At 36.8% G+C, this 17,872-nt stretch overlaps 1 protein-coding gene across 4 annotated transcripts; it reads right to left on the bottom strand.

Annotated features, from left to right (window-relative positions):
• Positions 1-14: 14 nt before the first annotated feature.
• On the bottom strand, positions 15-17,732 carry SLC35A5 (solute carrier family 35 member A5). 4 transcript variants are annotated; one of them, XR_010068097.1, is made up of 8 exons: positions 17,412-17,729; positions 13,065-13,214; positions 12,430-12,528; positions 8,813-8,946; positions 7,382-7,449; positions 6,024-6,813; positions 3,109-3,324; positions 15-2,232 (listed from the first exon to the last, which is right to left on the bottom strand). XR_010068097.1 is itself a non-coding variant. In XM_063305645.1 (7 exons), exons 2-7 carry the CDS (start codon positions 13,192-13,194, stop codon positions 3,256-3,258), a joined length of 1,290 nt encoding a protein of 429 aa, XP_063161715.1. In that variant the 5' UTR covers positions 13,195-13,214; positions 17,412-17,729; the 3' UTR covers positions 15-3,255. The 4 variants fall into 4 exon arrangements, 3 of the variants coding, with proteins under 3 accessions (XP_063161715.1, XP_063161717.1, XP_063161716.1); XM_063305645.1 differs by having other exon boundaries at positions 15-3,324; XM_063305647.1 differs by having other exon boundaries at positions 15-3,324; positions 8,813-8,853.
• Positions 17,733-17,872: the final 140 nt, after the last annotated feature.

The following is a 17,872-nucleotide window of genomic DNA, read 5'->3' as shown; positions in this document are numbered from 1 at the left end:
TACTCAACACTAGCTTTAAATTTGACAGTCTTGTTTTTTATTTATTTTTGTTTTTGTGTATTAGGTATTTTATTTGCAAAACAAGCTACACCCCACTAATGCAAAAAACATTGGAATCTTCTCTTTCAAGAAATTTCTTGTTAAATTCCACATAAGCCACACAAAGCAGTATTGTTCTCAACACAAATCACATATTCAATGGGCAAATATATGTTCCTTAAATGAGTCTGCCAGGCCACATGAATGCAAAAGGGGAATCTTTGAAGAGGGCTGGATGACAGATGAATATTTAACCTTTTCCATATCTTCCTATTCTATCCAGAAAACACCCGCTCAGGTCATTTTTCCATAAAGGGAAAATCATTAAAGTACTCTATATCCAACCCAATAGCCATGTAGGCCCTTGCAAAAAAGAATCAGGTCAGGAATGCTTAATCAGCCACTTCCTATTTGCCATTTGTCTCCATGACACATCTGCACTGAAATATACAAATACAGTGGACCTCTACTCTTCATTAACAGGCTATAATTATATATAGAACAAATATAACTTGGAATACAAGTTTTATAATGCATTCATTTCCTTTGGATATGTCCTGCCTGAAACAGAAGAAGAAATAAGGACATATTTGCTTGCAAAAATTATCACTTTATTCTTTTGCATGAGCAAATTCTAGGGTATCGAAGACCTTGAAGTTGGGAAGAGGTGATACCCAGTTTATGGAACAGTTTGATGTATCTTAAAAGACTCCACTAAGAGCCTAGTACAAATTCATACAGTACTGAAAGCATAAATATGTATGTATGTATGTATGTATGTGACATTACTGGCTTTTAAAAATATGTATTTGAGGATTTCTTACAGTTTTGGAAAGTGCATACTGGTCACTAGAATATTAATTTATGTCTTTAGTTCCATTGTTATACATAAAACCAACATCCATTTACCTAGCTGATGCACAGTACCTAGCATATTTTTCTGGTCTCAAAAACAATTCAAAAGAAAAAGAAAAATATCCCAAATTTTCATTAACTCCACGCACTAGTAGGCAAGTCAGGCAGAGTTCGTCTTGCAACTGTATTTAAACAACTGCCATTACGGAACATGCATTCTGTTATGTTAGAACTACTTTTTCAGAAACCATCAAGGCTTCCACAAATATTAAAGCACAGTGGATACTTGCATCAACAAAGGTGATAAAAGAAATCCTTATTTCAAACAGTATTTATGAATGAATGCTACAAAAGTAAGATAAACTATTCAAAGGGATGCTTCATTATGACAGGTTCCAGTGTGGTAGCAACATCAGAGAAAAATATCATTTAAAATGTTGTGTGTGAAATTAATAGGACCACTTTATATCAACACAATAACACTGATTGGAATATTTGCACAGCTTTTTCATACATTCCTCTTCCAATAATTTTCCTAAGCAGTATCAACTTTTGCCATTGCTGTCATCTTTACAAATGAATCTTAAACCTGAATTAGTGTACAACTGAAGTGAAAGATTCACATCCCAATTCAAGCATTATTTTGCACAATATAATTTAGAAATCTCTATAAATCAGTTGCTAAATCTCTTAGATCCAGTCATACTATTTCTTTTATACATTGTCATTCCAAAACTGAATAATCCATGCTAGAAAAACATATTATTTTCTCTATCACATCCACAGAAATTTTGCATGCAGTTACAGCTTTAAACATACAAACTTTCTGTGTTGCACTGCATTTTATCCCTGTCTCTTTTGTCCCCATGCTGTACTTTTACAGAACTTAACCCAGAGACAAACATCAATGTGTACAAAAGACAGACTGAACATCAACGACAACTCAATCATGGAGAGGCACTCCAGTTTGCCAGTTCCAAATAGAAAGCTAAGGAAATATTTATAGGGTAGGTAACACCTCTTTAAGAAGTTGAGATTCCTAGTACATAACCTAGGTATGAGCAGAGTCTTAAAGGTATTACCTAAGATGACAGGTGGCCTATGTTCACAATTTCCGTTAAAGATTAGAAATACTGGATTACAAACATTCCTGGCCAACATGCCATAACAGTCTCCTCCAACCTGGTGACTTCCAAATATAATTAGACTACAATTCCCCATCAAGAATAATCACTGGATAAATGATGGCATAACACATCTGTATAGCACTGACCTGGGGTAGCTGCACATCAATTATTCACCAGGGAAAGTAACAATTCATTTGGAACACATAGCTTGCTGCCACATGAACATACTCAAGACAATTTCTGACACAACACAACAGCATGTAAAAAGAAATATGTGCAATGTTATCCAGTGTTACATGGTTTATACTAGGAGTAGAAAACTTTATAACTCAACCCACAGATGTTAAGAGTGCAACTCCCATCATCCCTTCAGCCACACTGGCTAAGACTGAACAAATACTTGGAATACTGCAACTTCCTCAGCCCTGTTTTGCACTATTCTGGAAGGATAATTCTGATGGTGTATTTTAAAAGAAATAATCTTTAATTTTATGCTTAAATACATAATTAATCTATTTTATGCAGCAATACTAAAAATAGTATCCAAATTGTAGTAAAATGTGCAAAATGGCTAGAAGGCAATGTTATTAATTTCCTATTCATTTAAAATATGTGCTTGATCCACCAGCTGGATAACCCATCTGATTTTTGATGATGAAAACATATAGATGCCCAAATACTGGCTTTCATACTCAAATTATATCCTAATTACTCTAAAATTGACAATAAAACATATGCAGATTTTAACAGTGCATATTCACAGGGATAGTCATATAAAAGATCCACAATTTATTATGGTTCCCAAGGCATATACACATGGCGGCAACAATTTTTGCCAAAGCTTAAGGTGCAAAGCACACCTGACACACAAGAAAATGTTACCATTTCATCTCTGTGTTTATGGTATGCAATAATTCAAATTATTTTGAGGACTGTACTTCTGGAGTGTTATAAAAAATGATAGCTTTCACAATTCCATCAATAAATTCTTCTCTCACATCATCTCTGAACTGAGGTATCTTGGTCAGCTTTAGTAGCACTCCAGTCTCTTTATTTTAAAGTGAAAGTATCAGCTGTCTCAAAATACATGGTTTAAAATGATGCTTCCCTTCTGCACCCAAAGTCTTCTAAATTCCAATGACTCTTTTGCTGCAAAAATAAATCTTCAGTTTAGGAGAACAGATATACAGGAACATGAGCAGCCCTGCTGGATCACATAAAAGCTGGAGCTTTGCTATAAGGCCTCCTCATCTGAATCATGATCACTGCCTGGTTTGGTGAGTCTCTCAAGTTCTTCTCCATCCTACAGAAAATAAAGAGAAGATAGCGAAAAATTAGTTATTTATGTTAGTAAATAACTCAATTATAATAAAGTCCTTAAAATGAACAGATTACTTTAATTGTCTAATGTGACCATAATTTGAAGCACAGCTACTTTTGGTATTAGCCTTATAGTAGTGGCAGTAGTAGAACTTTATTATAGTCCTTGTCCAGCTCACCTATAATGGTGCTTCTTCCATTAAAAATGGATTACAATTTAAGTCATCTTTGATAATTACACTACAGGGAAAGGAAGTACAACTTTTGTTGACCAGAAGGCTCTACCAGGCTTTGAACAACATGCTGAGGATAACCACCCAACGTAGACAAAGTCAGGACCCTGCCTGGGAGAGTACTTAAGTGTGAAATGGCTGCTTTCCCCCTCCAAACTACCCCTGTCAATTCTAGTATAGAATCTGGGGCTTGCAAAAAAGTTGTTGGTGAGCCACATGTGGCCCACAGGCTATAATTTTTATATCCTTGTCATACAACTATACCATAAGTAAATAAATACAATTTAGTAGACTCCAAAGGCCAGATCATACAATATATACCATGTGCCCTACTGTACAATATTAAATCTTTCCTAATCAGTCACTTTGAGATGTGTTGCCAAGACTGCCCATTCCTCTTTCATAACAAGTATTTTATGTGCCATGAGAATTATTTGCCCATGTTGAAAGAGCAGGAATTTGACTTTGGCAACAGAAGAATAACATTTATTAAATCAGTATTACATAGTTTTCTGCAATGGCACCAGGCAGAAATTTGAAAAAGCAAAAACAAATAGGGCAAATTCTGCATCTTTTCAGTGAGCCCAAGAGAAAGTTAACATACAATCTGTTGTTTTTTGAGGCTTGACGTATTTACAAATCCACATGAAAAGTATATGTATTTACTTTCACACACATACACATACTAATGTTAACTTTTGTATATAATCTACATATTTATTCAAATAACTCTTTAAGCATTTTTTTTCATCAATATATTTCCATGTGCCCAATGTTCTTTATCACATGTATTTTTTTCCTCCGGAAAATAATTCACAAAATTTGGAAAATTATCAAGGAGATTTGTACTTTAACTTTGGAAGTATGAACTCGAACTGAAAATAACTATTCACTGCATGGTTCTAGTCCCGCCTTAGGCACTTTCTCTCAGCCCAACTCACCTCACAGGGTTGTGGTTGTGGGGAAAATAGGAGGAAGGAGTATTAGGTATGTTCACCGCCATGAGTTATTTGTAAAAACAATAAAGGTGGGATTAAAAAAAATCCAATCCCTACCCATGAACACATCTTAAAAGCACCTTGTTTGCCACTTGTGCCCTCTGGTGTTCAATTATTTTAAAATAGCTTTAATCCAATAGAAAGCTAAGCAAATTGCAACAATGGTATTTTTTAAAAAAGAATTCTACAGATTCAAAGCTGTTCTAAAAACACACTTTAATATTAACAAGGAATTTACCTCAAAAATACAAAATATTCCTTAAAAATGTCCACCGAAACCACACTACAGTACTGTAAACTTCTTGGGAAACTAGGATTCTAGATTGAAAAACTGCAACAAAATGGAATGTCCCAAAATGCACTGGTTTATAGCATTATGTCAAATATTTCTGGAACCTAGAAACATTTCTGGAACCCATACCCCAAATACACAAATTAGGACACACAAATATAGGACACACAAGGAAAGAAATGGCTCACAGTGGGAGATCACAATAAGATTAAGTGGCTTCCAGCAAGGACACAACTTGATCTTCCATTCCAATTTCCTGAATGAACCACATCCTTTATTACAAAGAGCAGTAGCAGTTGATTGCTCTGTTGGGTCAGCATCCCCACAGGGGAGCTTCTCTGTTGTTTCCCAAGAGAACCATTTTCCAAAATAGGAAGAAAGAAACAGCAGCGCTTTGTACCACATTCCAAGAGCACTGGAACTGCTTCACCCAGACTGCCCATGAGCATGTTGCAACATAACATGACTTTCATTTATAGTTTGCTGTGACCGCATTCAATTATGTGTACTGATTTTTCCAACCGCTGTACAGCGCCATAATAAACTTAATTGGATGCATTCATAACAAACTGTAAACTGTGCCATATCATTTGGACACACTTTTTAAAGCAAACTAGGATATGGGAAGCAGAGGCACACATTTACAGGCAGTCCTCACTTAACCACAATTGGGACCAGCAACTCCGTTGCTAAGCGACACATCTGTTAAGTGAAACATTGTGTGACCACACCCCACTTACGATGTCAGATCCACTGTGATAATTAAGTGAAACACCTGTGGTCATTAAGTGTTGATGTCATGTGACTACAACTTGCAATTTACTGCTGACTTTCCCATTGAAAGCCAGCTCTGAAGGTCGCAAATGGCAATTATGGGGCTGTGGGATGCTGCAACCATTGTAAATGTGCACTGGTTGCCAAGTGCCTGAATCATGATTGTGTAACCATGGGGTAGTCGTAAGTTCAAGGACTGGTCATAAATCTGCTTTTTCAGCGCTGCCATAAGTTCGAATGGTCGCTAAACAGGCTGCCTGTACTAGCAGCAGGTTGCTATTTTAACATGATGGCAAATATTTCTATTCACATCACAACCAGAGGCATGGGCTCAAATCAGCTGGCCCACAGAATGATCTAGAAGTGAAACTTCTCAAAGCCTTACCCCGCTAGAGCGCTCCCATGCACCTCCATTATGTTTGCCCCTCTCCCACTGAACAGTGTATTCCATGCAACGAGGGCTGCTGGAGTGATAGATAAATATAGACAAAAGAACTACAGGTGCTTCCAAGAAGAACTCCATGGAAGGCTTAAAGTCAAATACAAAAACTGACACAGTGGTGATGATCACTGTTGTAACTTGTGCAGTCAAAACATGAAACATGTTGTCTCGGAACTTCAAAATGAAGGCCACTGAGAGCCCCAGGAAGGCAGTGACAAAAATAAGGGCCACAGAGAATATGTTGTGACCATAGAAAAAACCGCAATATTCTATCCGGCGTCTGTTTTCAGAGCACAGGCTTAGCATCAGAGCATTAAACATAGCTCCAAAGAGGTACAGCTTGGTATTCTGCACGAAGATGTTTTCACTGAATTGGCCTCCTTCTTTCAGTATCTTTTCATTGTAGATATTGGCTAATGCTGAAATAAAACACTGTAGTAGTATGAGCAGATGTCCCAGTCCAAGACGAACTGTTTTCATGGGTCCTGCAGCAGTTGTGACATTCCAGCTAAAGCCAGGGAAGGACCATTTAAGGGTGCAATTCTCTTTTCCCCAACATTCTTCTTCTGGCTTGGTGTACTGCAGACAACTGTTTGAATGGCTGAGAAAAACGTCATGGTGAAATCCATGCACAGCCAAGCTATGCTTACTGCTTCCTGTCCCTGCAGTTAGAGCTACAATAGACAGGAACAGAATCAGCAAAGATGCCCATTGCACCCAGGAGACCTGCCGTCTGCATGGAAAGAAAAAAAAAATGTCAGTGGATCCCAAGAAGCACACAGAATGGGTAGGGGGAAAAAAAGTTATCTTCTTTAGTGAGGCAGCAGTATGAAACAGAATTGCCACTTCCCTTCCAGTATCATAGCAGGAAGCATTCTCAGGACAATATAGAAATCCAAAGGCAGAACACAGTGAGCTTACAATGCCTTTCACACCTGACAGAATGATTCACTGAGCACTGAATTATTTTGTTTCTACTGCAACTGTGTAAATGCTCTTACAACAATATTCCATACTACGTAAGTAAGTAAGTGTAAGTAGAATATTACGACTGAATTAGAAAACAACCGCTGGGTGGAGCTAATGCAAGCTTGACTTAGTTCGGTAAGATTAACAACATAGTAAGTAAACCAAACTCAGCTTAGTGATATACTCATTAACAAATAAATGATAATGGTAACAATGTTATAATTATTTTTGATGTGCTTTTAATTTTAATTACCTGTAGAGCCTTGCTTACAATTGCTTCAAAAGAGAAAACAAAGAATGACAAAAGAAAACATGTTTCCATAATTACTCACTTCAGTACTATTCTGAACAGAAGAGCTGTTGTTATGATAACAAAATTTGAGAACAGAACAGCCATGGCCTAGAAGAAAAAGATGAGGCATTATGTTACAAGCCAAATGCAGCCTAGAAATAGGACCTCCATTAGCCTACAACCGCCTTATAACATGAAGGCTAGCACTGTGTTGGTTGTGGAGCCACATCTTATTGATCTAAGCAGCACTTGAAAAAAAAATGAACTGGCTTTCCAGAGAGGCCCTGAAAGCAATCATTCCTATATTTCACCGAATCAAGCAGAAAAACAAAATCTTAGTACTCATTCCCCACATTATGCACCAGTACCTAATGGTTTCTTTCTGTTCATGGAAGGCTCTTTGCCAATAGAAGTGTCCATAAATGAAAAGAGGTGTCCAAATTTTCACATATTTCAACTTGGATGGTAGATTCCACTTGATGAAAGAACATTTGGTGAGACAACCATAATTCGATTCAGTCTATGACCTTCACCTATATCAGGGTTTCTCAACCAGAGTTCTGTGGAACCCTAGGGTTCAGCAAGAGGTCACTAGGGGTTCCTTGGGATATCATGATTTATAAAAAATTATTTCAAATTCGGGCAACTTCACGTTAAGTAAGTTTCATTCTTTATTTTCAGTTTAAGAATACTGTTAATGTATATATACAGGCCTACATGAAACAAATGTAATAATTTTGTAACTTATGGCCTATAATTGAGCCTGAACAAAGGGCTGTTCTGTTTCGCAAATGGAAATCAGCTTGTGTAATACTGAATGTAGCCAGAATTCATTCCCATCTTAATAAATCATGAGACAACTACTACAGTACATCCAGCCCCAATTTTTACAACTCACTGTTCTTGTTTTTATAAGTAAAACTGTCTTCAGACTTTTTACACTATAATGAAAGTGTCTACATTGCCCTCAAATTCCTCCTAAGCATCAAAAAATGCAAAAATGCCTACAGTATTCACTCTAGGCCAATGTTCAGTGGATTGCGAATGAGATTCTGGTGAGCTACACTTTTTGCACCCCTACTCTAGTTAAAAAGTTTACCTTATTTTTCTTGGTATTATAGTTATATTTCATACACAAACTTATGTACAAACAATAGAAAACACTCCTTACTATAAAGATTTCTTGTCTAAAAGATTTATGAAAGCACTGACAAAACACAAGAGTTGAAAGTGGTCATCTAGCTCATGAAATTTATGTTCCGCTCATATTATAGCTCATATTGAACCTCTCTAAAATACAAATTCAGCTACTGAAATACTGTTTGGCAGCAAAAAAAATGGGAAGTAATTTCACCTAAAATCTCCTAATCTGACTAAAACTTGATATAAGCACTTAAGGTGATAGACGTATTCTCTGTCCATTAGAACCCCATATAGAGAGAGCATTCTACATTTCTGAAGTGGTACTTACTGGTTCAAGGTAGGACAACACATAGAAGACAATCAGATTATCTAAAAAATAAAGAAAAGCTGGAATTGACCACTTTATGTAGCTATACAATTGTCTCCATGAGCTGCAGCCAAATCCACTATGGGAATATCCTCCTAAAAAGAAAAAGAATTATGAAGGAAAAATAGTTCAATGCATTTATTAATATATATCTACACTGTCCTCAACCCATAAGATTATTGTTGGTTTCAAAAAGAACAAAGCAGTAGAGACAGACTCCTTAAGAAATCCGTAGTTGGAAGCCTCCTCATCACACACAGATATGAAACTTTACCAGGCTTTCCTAGAAAGATGCTTGAACCATATTCAAATTGAAATTTTGATCTCTGAAATCTGATCTCCATAATTTTCTTTTTTCTATGTTAAAGATGTTTATCTGGAAAATCTGTCTCATATAATGTGTGTTAAATTATCCTGTGTGGAAAAGTGGAAGGCTGCTACATCAGAGAAAAGGAGCTTTTACACACTCTTTATTTTGATCATCCTGTTTTTTTTAATTCTTTACATTATTCTTTTTTCTTAATAGCTGACAGCTGTGAATAGAAATATTAAGCAACAAAATAAATCTATATCCACATACCTATACCAGACTTTTTTCAGCAACATTTTCAGTTTAAATTAGTATCTGAAATTCTGTACAGATTATCTCTTTCTTTTTGTAGTAAATTTTATTAGATTTCAAGAAAAGAATAAAAACTACAAAAAAATAAATTACAAAGAAAGGAAAAAACTAAAAAAGTACAGAAACACAAGAGAATTTTTTAATTTTTTTTACAAAAGATGTGGCTTCTGACTTTTAACAGCAAGGATATACAAAATTTCCATAATCAATCTCTTATGCTATATTAAACCGAAGCACTACATTATTTCTATGTCATTCCACTTTATGCCATAATAAAAATCACTAAGTACAGTTAACTCTTCCCTCTTATATTAAAATAAAGAAAAAAAATTAATATAAACCTCCTAAACACCTTTCTCTCTTCCAAAAGATAATTCATATTTAGTTATTCCCTTCCTACCACTATTCTATACATTTCTGTCTACTATTCTACTATTCTACTAAGAATCAAATTAAAAAGCTCATAAGTTGTCTGCTATTATACTTAGTAATACAACAAGTATATATTATCCCAAGTATCTGAAGAAGTTGGGGTTTATATTACTCCTATGGGTAAATTCATTTATGTGATTCTGTTACAATAGAATACAATATAATATTCAAAATATGCTTTGTTAATTTCTCCATTTTAATTATTGTTACTATTCTTAATTTCCATTCCTCCAGAGATAATTCATGATATACAGTACCTCCCCCTTTTATTTCCTTATTGATTTCTAGCCTCCTCAAAACCTTCCTAGAAAATACATGTACATTGTCCTTCAAATATAGATGGAGTCTTAATGCTAGAGTGTTTAATTTTTCATTTCATTATTGTGCTACCTTTATTATTTAGCCAGTATCACTCTATGTGGGATCAATATCCCTGAATTCCCCCAATTCAATGAGCTATTTAATATAAGTGTGTGTGTGTATATATTTATACACACATATACCTCCCTTCTCTCTGAGGTTTTGTAGAGTTTAGTCTCATCCATATATTCAATATATATTCTTCTATATAAACCTCTGTGTTTCCAAATTGAATGATTTGAATTTTTTTCCCCAAAGTATGATTTTAAGCAAAGACATAGTTGCATATAAATGAGAGGGAGGATACTTCTATTAGTGGTTATATAAGACCTTCCGTTTTATAGAAATACATCACTGAGAAGCAATAACTATGAAAAAAGTATGAGAAATTGCTGCTGTAAATTTTCTTGGAGGCTTATTTGTTAAGTACTTTACAATGCTGGATCTCTAGACCAATTCCGCCAGAAGTTTGCTCTGGTTTAATAAGGAATGGTTTCTCCTAATACCATCATATACATTACAATTATCAGCATTTCTTTCATAAAGATGCTGATGATGGAATAGTGATTTTTCCAAGTCCTCTTTTCTGCAATATTTTCCCATGTCACTCAAGGAATTATGCTTAGGAAACCAATACCTGAAGTCTCCTTGGATTCAGGAGCTAATTTCAAAAATGACGTTTTGATCTTGGGTTTTGACAATTGAATTGTTTTTTATAGAAATAATGTTAGCTAAAGTTTAATTAAGAGTAAGAGATTAAGTTAATACAATAAGCATTTATATCTGTGTTGGGGAAGGTCAGAAGTCACCTTCTTACTTTTTCATTCTATTCTTGCACTTTTTAGTTTTTCTTTTTTCTTTTAATTCTGTATTCAAGCTGTTCTGAACTTCGTATTTTAACTTTACTTCGAAATGCTAATAAAGTTCTTATTAAAAAAAGGATTCAGGAACAAATTTCATGAGTCTAGATGCTTAAAAATTTTCAGTTTATTAATATTTTGTAGCAAGCATTTCACTTCATAAATACAACCCAAGGCATTCATGTGTTGTTTTGTAGAGCCATTATCAATTTATAAAGTGCTTATAAAGAATTGTACATAATCTGGACTATGTTTCAAACAATTATTAATCATATTTTGTTGATCTAGAAGAGGAACATGAAAAATATTTTCCAGGAGATTTGCTACTACACACTTAGTCTGAGTAGCTCAATCAAATCTAAATAAGATTTACAGAACAAAAGAGACATCCCAATTTCTGTTGGCCAATCCTTTCTTAGGTAATTCATTTTTATAACACTGATGCCCTGTGAATACTCCATAGAACAACAAACAGGGAGCAGGATACTATAGCAAGGTCATTTATAATATGTTATTATACAGATTAAAAGAAAGAATCCTTCATCATTTCACTGATATAGAAAAGAATAGGTTGTTAATACTTTTTACAAACCTAGACTTCTGAATTTGTGCAGTCTCATAAAATATAAATAATTTTTAAGTCCCGCAAAAACCATCTTAAAAACCCTTTTCCTTCAAAGAGGGGACAAAGCCAAATATTATATTCAATTGCTAAGATGTCTCAGAGTTTACAGATTGCTTTTTTAAGTTCAAGAGAAATATTTGCCTGACTTCAATTTTCAATGCAATGGCACTGCAAACAGTGGGATCTCTGTTGATGTAAAGACACATTATAAGTGATTACAGGTAGTCCTTGGTTAACTATGATAACTGGGACTGGAATTTTCATTGATAAGTGATGTGGTCGTAAAATGTGACATCACATGACCGCATCATTTAGCGACGGCAATTCCGGCACTTCCAGTTGCCATTGTCAAGTGAATCCCGCACCTTCGTTAAGTGCGATGTCACATGGTTGCCATTTGCTACCTCATGCTGACTTCTTCACTGACTTTCCTTGTTGGAAGCCAGTAGTGAAGGCTGCAAATAGCAATTACCTGACCACAGGACACTGCAACGTCGTAATTTCAAGCTGGTTGCTGAGTCCCCGGATCGTGGTCACACGACCGTTGGGACACTGCAACAGTGGGAACTTTAACTGGTTGCAAGAACCACTCATTCAGCAAAGACCACCTGTACATTAACACATACTAAGCAATGAAAGAAAATATGCCTGTCTTCACAATTTAGCTCTAACAGCTTACCTTTTCTGATTACCCAAAGGGCCATTATCAGACAGAGTACCAGCTTAACTAATTCTGAGCACACATTCACAGTTGCAGGAAGGTAATCATACTTATTATCTGAAAAACATTTAGAGAAGTTACATAAACACTGCATATATTAACTTTAAATAAACTAAAGCCAATACATATATGTACATTCAACATGATGTATTTGAGAAAACCTCCATTTTTATTTCCAGACAAGAATTTTTCATGAAAAAAAATAAATGAAAATGTATCTTCTGCTTCTGGAAAATAATGGTAAATAAGGGGCTTCAAGGAATCAAGGTTGAGGCTTTTTTGACCTACAAAATTACTGTTCTGATCCTAACTGTGTAGTATGCTTTTTCACTTTTGACCAGATTACTAACAGAAAGTGCTTCAGTGTTGTACCTGATGTCACAAAAGAGTTTCTGGCTATACGGAGGATGTATTTTTTTCTAAAATGGCTCTGAGGACCAAACTCATATTGCCAAGCAGTTCTGAAAACAATCAAGGCTCCACAGAACCTGATTATTTTAGCTTTGTGTCACAGACTAGCAAAGAACCTGAAAGAAGGGAGCATGCCAACCAATTCTGACAGTATCTATACAAAAGTAACTATTCCAACATACCTTCATTAGCAGAGTATTTCATCAAAAGGATACGACTTGAACCCAAGGAAACAAAGGTACCTCCTAGGAGCAGTGTATAGATGGCTGACTTGGACCATCGGGCAGACTGAGTGCAACACTTGGAATCCATGCTGTTGTGTTGTCAGTGCACTTTGAACCGCAAAGTAAAACATTTTATCAGGTACCTCCTTTAAAATAACATTTATTACTTTTGGACTACCTAGGAAGCTGTTAAGTGCTTGATTCTTCACAAACTGCATAAACACAAGTTTTATAATGCATATTTTCTAATATTGAACATAAATTTAGTGACCTTTATGCTAAGCTTCTTGAAGTATTATTTAAATAAATCCTTTAAATATAGTACTAGCACACATAAAATGAATAAGAAATGTTCCATAATCTTGATGCAATGTATATTTAGTCTTTACTGAATAATGCATTTCAACTGAAGCATCTTAAGAAAAACACAGTACTCTTCTAATCTTTATTAGGTGTAGGCATCACCTTCCACAACTCTGGAGTAGAAATACTAGTAAAAAAGGGAATTAAGCATTGCTTTCACCACTGTATCATATTTAAATATGTTCAGATAATCTGAGAAAAAAAATCACGAAAGCATTTTCCCTTTCAATTATAACTTTTTGCTAGTGTTATTCAGAAGTAAATGATAAAACTGCTGAACCATTCATATAATCCTTGCTTGGAGATACTTTCTACCAGGATTTTGGGGTAAAGCTGGGAAATCTTATTTGTACCTTAAATATCTTAAATGACTGGGAACAATAATGTTTTGTATTTTCAACTGATTTAAAGCATTAATCCCTTGTTTAGCCCAGGTATTTAAATATGATTTCTTCTGCACTATTTTCAAATTTAAGTTATACCACAGCATCAATTTCTCATGTGATCTGGGATCAAACCGTAACTGCTTACTAATTAATAACCAAATATGCCCAGCAGCTTTCAGAAGAGGAAATGAATATCCCAGTTTAGGATACCTGGACCCTAAAAACTGCCAAGATTTCAAAGATATTACATGCTTGCTCTTCAAGTGAGCCCAAAGAGGAAAGTAATTGTAATAAATAACAGTTCTATGATATAGTTGAACACGTAGTATATTAAAGCCACCATTCTTGTAAGGAAGCCACAATTTAGCTAGATATATTCTAGGGGCTTTAGACTGCCATATAAATGTCCTTATTAACTCATCTGTGTGAAATATCTACTAGGAATTAACATTGGAATCTCTCTTAAGACATTTATTAATCCTGATGTAATATTCATTTTAATAACATTAACCTTACCTCAAACATCTAATGGGAGTTCTAGCCATCCATTTAAAGCTAAGTGAAAATTCATCTATACATTTGGAAATATTAAAGTCAGCATATTGTAATATACTTCAAGAAAGATGTAAACTGAAATATTTTATAAAGTCGAACTAATTGTAAATCTTAATCTCCTAATCTATAGTAGATCCGAAAGGCAACAAGTTAGACTTATTCCACTTAATTGTGTACCCATAATATATTGCTGTACAATTTCAACAAGTTTTGGTAATGAAATTGCATAATTATCAGGCATAGCCATATCATCATCAGTATGTAAGAACCATTTATATTCGGTGTCAATTTATATTCAAGATCAAAATACCTTGACACTGTCTAAAGTAAGAAGCAAATAGTTCAAGAACCAACTTAAAGATAAAAGTGGTATGAGACATCCTTGTTGAGTACCACAGTGCTTTGCAAACCATTTTTATGACTTAAATGCTATATTAAGGCAATTGAAACACAAGCCATCACATGTCACACTATTTGTGACAGTGGGTTGTCTCATTTATTTGGTTTATTCAATAAACATAGCTATACAGCCCAGACCTTAGCAGATTGCATGAAACCACCCCATGCACAGGGAAAACCAAGCCCAGTATGACTTAACAAATGATTTTGTTGTTGTTTATTTGTTTAGTCGCTTCTGACTCTTCGTGACTTCATGGACCAGCCCACGCCAGAGCTTCCTGTCGGTCGTCAACACCCCCAGCTCCCCCAGGGACAAATCCATCACCTCTAGAATATTATCCATCCATCTTGCCCTTGGTCGGCCTCTCTTCCTTTTGCCTTCCACTCTCCCTAGCATCAACATCTTCTCCAGGCTGTCCCATCTTCTCATTATGTGGCCAAAGTATTTCAGTTTTGCCTTTAATATCATTCCCTCAAGTGAGCAGCCTGGCTTTATTTCCTGGAGGATGGACTGGTTTGATCTTCTTGCAGTCCAAGGCACTCTCAGAATTTTCCTCCAACACCACAGTTGAAAAGCATCTATCTTCCTTCTCTCAGCCTTCCTTATGGTCCAGCTCTCACAGCCATATGTTACTACAGGGAACACCATTGCTTTAACTATGCGGGCCTTTGTTGTCAGTGTGATGTCTCTGCTCTTAACTATTTTATTGAGATTTGTCATTGCTCTTCTCCCAAGGATTAAGCGTCTTCTGATTTCCTGACTGCAGTCAGCATGCGCAGTAATCTTCGCACCTAGAAATACAAAGTCTTTCACTGCTTCTACATTTTCTCCCTCTATTTGCCAGTTATCAAACTGGTTGCCATAATCTTGGTTTTTTTGAGGTTTAGGTGCAAGCCAGCTTTTGCACTTTCTTCTTTCACCTTCATCATAAGGCTCCTCAGTTCCTCTTCACTTTCAGCCATCAAAGTGGTATCATCTGCATATCTGAGATTGTTAATGTTTCTTCCAGTGATTTTAACTGCAGCCTTGGATTCCTCAAGCCCAGCATGTCGCATGATGTGTTCTGCGTACAAGTTGAATAGGTAGGGTGAGAGTATACAGCCCTGCCGTACTCCTTTCCCAATATCAAACCAGGCTGTTGTTCCGTGGTCTGTTCTTACTGTTGCTACTTGGTCATTATACAGATTCTTCAAGAGGCAGACAAGATGACTTGGTATCCCCATACCTCTAAGAACTTGCCACAATTTGTTATGGTCCACACAGTCAAAGGCTTTAGAATAGTCAATAAAACAGAAATAGATGTTTTTCTGAAACTCCCTGGCTTTTTCCATTATCCAACGGATATTGGCAATTTGGTCCCTAGTTCCTCTGCCTTTTCTAAACCCAGCTTGTACATCTGGCAATTCTCGCTCCATGAATTGCTGAAGTCTACCTTGCAGGGTCTTGAGCATTACCTTACTGGCATGTGAAATGAGTGTCACTGTTCAATAGTTTGAACATTCTTTAGTGTTTCCCTTTTTTGGTATGGAGATGTAAGCTGATTTTTTCCAATCTGATGGCCATTCTTGTGTTTTCCAAATTTGCTGGCATATAGCATGCATTACCTTGACAGCATCATCTTGCAAGATTTTGAACAGTTCAGCTGGGATGCCGTCGTCTCCTGCTGCCTTGTTATTAGCAATGCTTCTTAAGGCCCACTCAACCTCACTCTTCAGGACGTCTGGCTCTAGCTCACTGACCACACCATCAAAGCTATCCCCGATATTGTTAACCTTCCTATACAGGTCTTCTGTATATTCTTGCCACCTTTTCTTGATCTCTTCTTCTTCTGTTAGGTCCTTGCCATCTTTGTTTTTGATCATACCCAAATGATAATTAATTATAATTAATGTTAGTATTAACTACGTGTGAAAGGTGAAAGGTCCCCTGTGCAAGCACCAAGTCATGTCTGACCCTTTCGAGGGATGCTGCTTTACCAACGTTTTTTTGGCAGACTATAGCGGGGTGGTTTGCCAGTGCCTTCCCCAGTCGTCACCTTCCCCAGCAAGCTGGGTACTCATTTTACTGACCTCGGAAGGATGGAAGGCTGAGTCGGCCTGGGCCGGCTACCAAAGAATCCAGCTTCCGCTGGGATTGAACTCGGGTCGTGTGGAGAGCTTTCGGCTGCAATACTGCCACCTACCCCTCTGCACCACCCGAGGCTTCAGTATTAACTATAGTTAATAGTTAATCAAACGATGGCTTAACATCTGTGAACAAAGCCTTAGCCACTGCAAACCAGACTGCATCAATTCTTTGCCTTCCAGATATACAGCAGGCTACCGGAGCTGGAAGTAATGGGGGCTGAAGTCTGACACAACTGAAAGCCACAACGAGGCAGGCGTATGCAACGGTCTGCCGAAGAGCCCATCTTCTTCTGATTTGCGTGTCTGGAGCCCATCGAACAGAGAATAAAACGGTGGAGGTACCCAACCTTGCTCCCGTTTACTTTCTTGATGGAGCTGCAATTCCTCCAAAAGAGCACGCTTTCAAAAACCATACTATGGGAGCAGCCTTTGACCCCATCTGCCCAAGCCCACAGCCTCCCAAAGGCTCGGTTACCTGACAGTTGCGGATTCTCTCCCAGCATCTCCCCAGCCTTAGTCCTCCAGTCGCTCACGCACGCACGCGCAGAGATGAGAAGGAGAGCCGGCACTTCCCAGCTGCCTTTGTCCCATGATGCACTGGCGGAGGAGAAACAGAGAACTGGGAAGATGCGCGATGTCGCAAATGAAACAGCATGCATAGAGCTAAGAAACGTATCACAAATGGCTATGAAAATCGAAAAGTTTCTCACTGGGTGCCGAAAGGAGCTCTTCTGAAGCCCATTTAGGCTTTGACTGAGAGCTTTACAAAGGGGACACATCTGTGCCAATCTAGCGTTACGACCTGGGGATGTGTGACGTACGAGCCAACTAAACAAAGTACAAACGTCGTAGATCTACGATGACGCGATTCAGCCTCAAACCCAAGCCTCTATTTCCACGCAGGCGCAGGGAAAGGCCGGGGTTCTGCGGATGTCG

Source organism: Candoia aspera, chromosome 5, assembly GCF_035149785.1.
Source record: "Candoia aspera isolate rCanAsp1 chromosome 5, rCanAsp1.hap2, whole genome shotgun sequence".
In the NCBI taxonomy this organism is placed as follows: Eukaryota; Metazoa; Chordata; class Lepidosauria; order Squamata; family Boidae; genus Candoia; species Candoia aspera.
This window is presented reverse-complemented; position numbering and strand designations above follow the sequence as displayed.